General features: G+C 44.6%; 1 protein-coding gene across 1 annotated transcript in view; it reads right to left on the bottom strand.

Moving 5' to 3' along the window:
* Positions 1–5010: 5010 nt before the first annotated feature.
* The window catches only part of LOC306753655 (wings apart-like protein homolog), a gene marked incomplete at its 5' end in the record, with an annotated part of 25419 nt that continues 22929 nt past the window's right edge, over positions 5011–7500 (bottom strand). Inside the window, 4 exons of the mRNA XM_079237550.1 lie at positions 5011–5506; positions 5620–5715; positions 5892–5980; positions 7401–7500. The exon at positions 7401–7500 is cut by the window's right edge and continues 132 nt beyond it. Of these exons, the coding sequence (XP_079093676.1) occupies positions 5441–5506; positions 5620–5715; positions 5892–5980; positions 7401–7500 (351 nt within the window). The 3' untranslated portion in view covers positions 5011–5440. The remainder of the gene's footprint in view (positions 5507–5619; positions 5716–5891; positions 5981–7400) is intronic.

Genomic DNA, 7500 nt, shown 5'->3' with positions numbered 1-7500 from the left:
CACTGGGATCACGGGTGGATCACTTTGGCCCCAAAGTAGCCCTTCACCTACAAACTGTTCAGCAAAGAGACACGTACCAACCAGGTAGAGACTCAAAAGGACGACAGAGACACACAAAACTACTGCAACGAGACACCAGGACACTACACTGAGACTCAAATGAGCACAAAGAAACACAAACTAAATACAAAGAGACACGAAACAGTTACTAAAAGACACACAACAACTACAAAGAGACACGAAACATCTACAAAGAGACAGAAAATACCTACAAATAGACACGAAACAACTACAAAGAGACACGAAACAGTTACTAAAAGACACACAACAACTACAAAGAGACACGAAACATCTACAAAGAGACAGAAAATACCTACAAATAGACACGAAACAACTACAAAGAGACACGAAACAGTTACTAAAAGACACACAACAACTACAAAGAGACACGAAACAACTACAAAGAGACAGAAAATACCTATAAAATAGACACGAAACAACTACAAAGTCACACAACTACTACAAAGAGACATAAAACAGCAGCAACAAGAGGCTGTGCAGGAGAGATGCCCAGGGGCCCGTTGTATCGTAGTCTGCCTTTAGATCTGGTGGATCAGGACCCAGGACTCAGGACCCAGGACCTAGGACTCAGGACCCAGGACCCAGGACCCAGGACCCAGGACCCAGGACTCAGGACCCAGGACCGGATCATTAGTTGTTTGTTATGAGATGTGAAATATTGGCAGATTTGTTTTCTCAGAAACCTTCAGCATCTATCAGCTCGGGGTCGATGACGCAAGACGCTGAAACGAATCAAATATTAAAAATGGCAGACCTCCTGACATCCAACCTGCCTGACTTTAACGACACGCAGAAACTCTGACCGTACAGCTTCATGTTGTTGATTCTGGTTTGAAACTCTCGTCTCACGTTTTACACACACACACACACACACACACACACACACACACACACACACACACACACACACACACACACACACACACACACACACGGTTTCCTGCTGTTTGAGTGCGTTTTGAGTGCGTTTTAAAGTCCTACGTCTGGAGGCGCTGAATGCAGCAGAGAACCACGTGGACGTTGTCCCTGACTGCAGCTCGGTGGCGTCTGCATGAGCTTGATCTTTGGCCCGTGTCCGTCCGCCGGCTGCAACGAGCCGTTTCATTGGGTTTAATAAAGCGGAGCGTGCCAACAACGGTCCTCCGAGCCGCGAAGCCAAACCTCCCCGCGCACAAAGACACACAACAACTACAAAGAGACACACAACAACCACAACCCTCCCCGTGCACAAAGACACACAACAACTACAAAGAGACACACAACAACCACAACCCTCCCCGTGCACGTGCTCTGGATCGGAGAGGAGAAGCCGGACCACAGCGAGGGTCCTGGTGGCCCAGAGGGAGTCCTTTGTGTCCCGAGGGCCACGCCGAGGCCCCTGACGGGCCCGGCAGAGCGCTGGCACGGAGCGATGGACCCCGCTGGAGTCGGTCCAGAGGAGGAGAGGCTGCCACGGCGCTGTCAGGCCTCACACCTCAGGGAGCCGCTTTTAATTAACCTGAAGAAGCAGAGATCTCACGTCACGCTTCACTCTGCTTTCCTCTGATGAAGGAAACAAACAACTGCAGAGATCATGATGAAGAGGAGGAACCAGTGCTATACTAACTATCAAAACTCACCCTCACTGGGACCAAAACACACACAATAATTAATAATGTCCCGACATGAAGTCTCAAAGCTTCACTTTCTCTTTTAAAGACGTCTAATAAAATAATCCCTCGTGTACGTTTTAAAGTTTAAACTCTTTCCAGGTTTAATGAAGAAAACAATGAAGAGTATTTCCCCTCATTTCTCCTGGGGGAAATAACAAAACAGAAATAAAAGTTCCAGAATAAATATATATATATAAATACATGTAAATATATATATATATATATATACATGTAAATATATATATATATATATATATATATATATATATATATATATATATATATATATATATATATATGCGCAGAGTGAGTGGTGTCTAATAAAATATGTCTAATTACAAATACTTGAAGTTATTATTAATACATTTAAACATCTGCTACAACTTAAAGGTTTATTCACTTAACTTTTTACCAAGACTTTATTTTTACACTTCTAAAATTTGACCATCACCTCTCCTTCCTTAATCCCATCCTCTCTCCATCTCCTTCCTTCCTACCTTCCTCTCCTCCTCCCTTCTCCTCTCCCTCCTCTTTCCTCGCCTCACTCCCTCCCTCCCTTCCTCCTTCTCCTTTCTTCCTCCCTCCCTTCCTCTCCCATCCCTCCTTCCTCCCTCTCTTCCTTCTTTCCTCCCTCCCTGCCTATCCCCTTCCTTCAACCCATCCTCCTTTCCTCCTCCCTCCCTTCATCCCATCCTCCCTTCCTCTCCTATCTTAATCCCTCTCTTCCTCTCCTCCCTCTCCTCCTCCCTTCTCCTCTCTCCCTTCCTCCACCTCCTTTCCTCCTCCCTCCACCTCCTCCCTCTTTTCCTCTCCTCCCTCTCCTCCTCCTCTCTCCCTTCCTCCACCTCCTTTCCTCCTCCCTCCACCTCCTCCCTCTCTTTCTCTCCTCCCTCTACTCCTCCCTCCCCCTCCTTTCCTCTCCTTTCTTCCTCCCTCCACCTCCTCCCTCTCTTCCTCTCCTCCCTCTACTCATCCCTCCTCCTCCTCCCCGCATGGCCGCCTCCATGCATCGGCCCACAGCGGCGCAGTGAGACGCCTCTAATCCTCTTTTGATGAACTTGGTTCGAGTCCCTCCCGCAGCGGGCTCTGATCGGCACACGACCCTCTCCACGCCCCCGCAGCACGCACGGCGCGCTCCCGCGCCGCCCATCTCCATAAATCCACCCATCAAAGGTGGAGCAAGTGGAGAGACTTCGTTGAGCTCCAGTGAACTGTCCGGAGGGACTTTGGTTCAACAAGTGGACTAGAACCCAGAGTGATGGCGCCCAGTAAGAGCTTCCTCGAGCCCTTCCTCTCCGGGCCCCCGGAGGGAGGAGCCGGCGGCCCCGCGGCCCCGGCGGCTCTCCACGCGGACCTCCAGGCTCTGCTGCAGCGGGGACCCGGGGCGGAGCGCGCCGGACGCGGCTGCGACCACCGCGCCGCTCCGTGCGCCGTGCTGGGGCTCCGGCTGGGCCCCGGGGCCTGCGGGGCCTCCGGGGCCGCGCTGCGCTACCTGCAGCCGGACAACAGTGCGCTGGAGCGCGCGCAGAGGCGGAGGCGCCTGGCCGCCAACGCCCGGGAGCGCAGGAGGATGCTCGGCCTCAACGTCGCCTTCGACCGGCTGCGGAGCGTCATCCCGAACCTGGAGAGCGAGAAGCAGCTGTCCAAGTCAGAGACGCTGCAGATGGCGCAGATCTACATCTCCACGCTCAGCGAGCTGCTGGAGGGCCCCGGGGAGGAGGAGGAAGGCCCCGGGGAGGAGGGACCCGAGGAGCCGACGGGGCCCGTCCACGCGCGGGGGAAGAGCGGCGCAGGCCCGGCGCGCGCCGCGGAGACGCAGAGGAGTTATGACGCGTGGGAGAGAACGAGCGGCACCAAATGACTTTTATTTTGAAATAATGTGTGTAATTATTGGGTTTCCTGTCCCGGTTCGCTGCCAACAGAGTTTAGTGTTTCAGGTTTGTGTGAATCTGCACCTGGAGGAGTAAAATATATATTTTTCTTGAACTTGATGTCATTTTATTGTCTCGTTGTTTTGAGTCTTGGAAAAAAGATGAAGACATTTTAAAAATATTCTGAAACAACTTTTAAAGAAAAAGGTTCAAAGGCAGAAAATGTCCGAATTATTATTATTATAATTAATAGTACTTTTTAACATCTCCAACTAACTTAAAGACTTATTCACTTTTTACCAAGGACTTTTTAAAAGTTGACCATCACCTCCCCTCCTCCTTCCTCCCTCCCTCTTTCCTCACTTCATCTCCTCTTTCCTCACTTCATCTCCTTCTTCCTCCCTCTCTCCTTCTGTGTTCCATCAAAATGTGTCTTTCAAGAGTTCAAAGGCAGAAAATGTCAGATTCTGAGAAGAGATCATCATCATCATCATCATCATCATCATCAAACAGAAAGAAAACACACGCCAAGAGGAAAGTACTGAAAGTAGCAACTTTTATTATTTTAAAAGTATATACAGGTAACCAAAGACATCAGAAACTTACAAAGATCAAGTTTCCTGCAGTTCAGAGAACGACGACACGGCTTTAGAAAATAAAAAATAGAGTCACAGAGAGTCATTCAGAAAAGTAGAGTCTACCGGTCTACGTTTAACTTTTAACCCCCCAACCCACAATAAGCCCCGCCCACATTATCCAGCAGCCCCCAGCCTACACGAGGAAATCAATCTATGTACAAGAACTATGTACAAAAAGCTGTCCGTCCTTCTGCCGTCTGAGAATAAAGCTTTGTAGAAGTAAAAAGAGGAGTGTGTGTGTGTGTGAGATCACAGAGGAACAAACAGATGCAAATTAACGGGATGAACATGTTTGACGATTCAAACTTTAACAGATCAAATTCTAACTAACTTTTCTGTATTCAACAAAAACAAACAATTATTCCCCAAATCAGAGAGAGTTACGAGACAGAAACTTAAACTACTAGCTGAACTTTGGGCTTCTAGGAGGAGGAGAAGAACAAGAGGAGAAGAAGAGGGTCGTCAAGTCTCAGGTGTGTTGTTGTGTGCGCTCGGCATGCTGGGAGAAACACCCGCTGTCAATTACGGCACAAGAACAATTTAAAGCCGGCTAGAAGAACTCTGCTCTCTCTCTCTCTCTCTCACTCACACACACACACACACACACACACACACACACACACACACCGTTTACAGTCCCGCCTTAAAAAAAAAAAAATGCCACCTTAACTTCACAAAAGCCGCCAATTTGGGGTCTGAACTTGAGCCTGGGCTCTTTGGCCAGAGAAGATCAATACTTCATTTATGTGCCTCAACCTGCCTGCTGGAGGTGTGGAGAGGAAGAGGAGGATGAAGAAGAAGAACACAGCGTGGAGAGGCCAAAGAGAAAGAGGAGGAAGAGGAGGATGAAGAAGAACACAGCGTGGAGAGCAAGCATTCGGGTCAGCGGTGGTTGTTTTGGCGATGACCAGCTGTGATGACAAGCTGGACAAAATGGCCGCCTCGCCAGTCGATAGAAGGCAGTGATGTCACACAAAAACGCTTCGCTCTGAAAGACGTTCATAAATAAGACGGGTCGGGAAGAAAACATAATACTGACTTGAGTCTTAAATAAAAAGTAGAATATAAGATGATCGTAACCGATGACGTCATCATAAAGGGAAGAGGACGTCTGTCCCAACGCAGAGACGAAGGTGATGGTGATGAAGATGAAGGTTGTGTGTGTGTGAGAGTAAAAGAGAGAGAGACGGGCTTCTCTCTAGCAGTGCTCCAGGTAGTCAATGATCCTGGAGATGGACTTCTGTCCCGTGGTGCCGACGTCACACTGCAGAGAGGAGAGGTCAGTTAATACACACACACACACACGCACACGCGCACACACACACGCACACACACACACGCACACACACACACACACGATAAACAGCTGAGACTCACAGTGAGGTTCATGAAGTTGAGGAACTTTTTCAGCATTTCTGTCATGATGGAGAAATCTCCTTTCGGCAGATTATCTCTCACAGTGGTCACATTCAACTGGAGAGAGAGAACAGATGATGCAAATATTACATAAACATGATACACACATCTATATTTTACAGCAAAACACTAATTATGAGCATAAATATCTCAGATTCTACATGTTTGCATGTATTCATCAATAAGTAATGGATCCGTGTGTGTGTGTGTGTGTGTGTGTGTGTGTGTCTCACCGTGCTCCCCTGACACAGGCAGCCCAGCAGCAGTGCTGTGTAGGAGGCCACGATGCTGTCCTCCATGTGCTTCCCTGCATGCTGCAGAGCTGAGAGGAGGAAGAAACGTAGTCAGGTCTTTGGTTCTCGCTCTCAAATCTACACAAACTGTATGGAAGCCCGTTAACGCTCACAAAAACTAAGTCATAATTATCAGATAATGAGTCATAGTTATGAGATAATAAAGTCATAGGTAAGAGCTAATAAAGTCATAGCTATGAGATAATAAAAGTCATAGTTAGGAGATAATACAGCTACAGTTATGAGATAATAAAGTCACAGTTATGAGATAATAAAGTTATGAGATAATAAAGTCACAGTTATGAGATAATAAAGTCCTGAGATAATAAAGTCATAGTTATGAGATAATAAAGTCATAGGTAAGAGCTAATAAAGTCATAGCTATGAGATAATAAAAGTCATAGTTAGGAGATAATACAGCTACAGTTATGAGATAATAAAGTCACAGTTATGAGATAATAAAGTTATGAGATAATAAAGTCACAGTTATGAGATAATAAAGTCCTGAGATAATAAAGTCATAGTTATGAGATATAAAGTAATACTCATGAGATAATAAAGTCATAATTATGAGATAATAAAGTCATGAGCTATAAAGTCATAGTTATGAGATATAAAGTCATAGGTATGAGATAATAAAGTCATAATTATGAGATAATAAAGTAATGAGATAATAAAGTCATAGCTATGAGATATAAAGTCATAATCATGAGATAATAAAGTCATAATTATGAGATGACTTTCATAACTATGACTTCATCTCATAATTCTGACTTTATTATCTCATGATTATGACTGTCTTATCTCATGACTTTATTATCTCATAACTATGACTTCATTACGAGATAATAAAGTCATAGCTATGAGATAAGTCATAGTTATGAGATAATAAGTCATAGTTATGAGATAATAAAGTCATAGTTATCAGATAATAAAGTAATAGTTATCAGATAATAAAGTCACAGTTATGAGATAATAAAGTCCTGAGATAATAAAGTCATAGCTATGAGATAATAAGTCATAGTTATGAGATAATAAAGTCATAGTTATCAGATAATAAAGTCATAGTTATGAGATAATAAAGTCATAGTTATGAGATAATAAAGTCATAATTATGAGATAATAAAGTCATAGCTATGAGATAATAAAGTCATAGTTATGAGATAATAAAGTCATAGTTATTAGATAATAAAGTCATAGTTATGAGATAATAAAGTCATAGTTATCAGATAATAAAGTCATAGTTATGAGATAATAAAGTCATAGTTATGAGATAATAAAGTCATAGTTATCAGATAATAAAGTCATAGTTATGAGATAATAAAGTCATAGTTATGAGATAATAAGTCATAATTATGAGATAATAAAGTCATAGCTATGAGATAATAAAGTCATAGCTATGAGATAATAAAGTCATAGTTATGACGTTTCTTTTTGGCGGTAACGAACCTTTGTTGAGGTCCAGCTCCTCGTGCTCCTCCTCCTTCTTCTTGTCGTCCTTCTTCTCGTCCTCCGGCTTGTCGGTGGCGTCGGCGACGTTGTCGTTGGC

Source organism: Taurulus bubalis (assembly GCF_910589615.1).
Source record: "Taurulus bubalis genome assembly, chromosome: 2".
Lineage (NCBI taxonomy): Eukaryota > Metazoa > Chordata > Actinopteri > Perciformes > Cottidae > Taurulus > Taurulus bubalis.
This window is presented reverse-complemented; position numbering and strand designations above follow the sequence as displayed.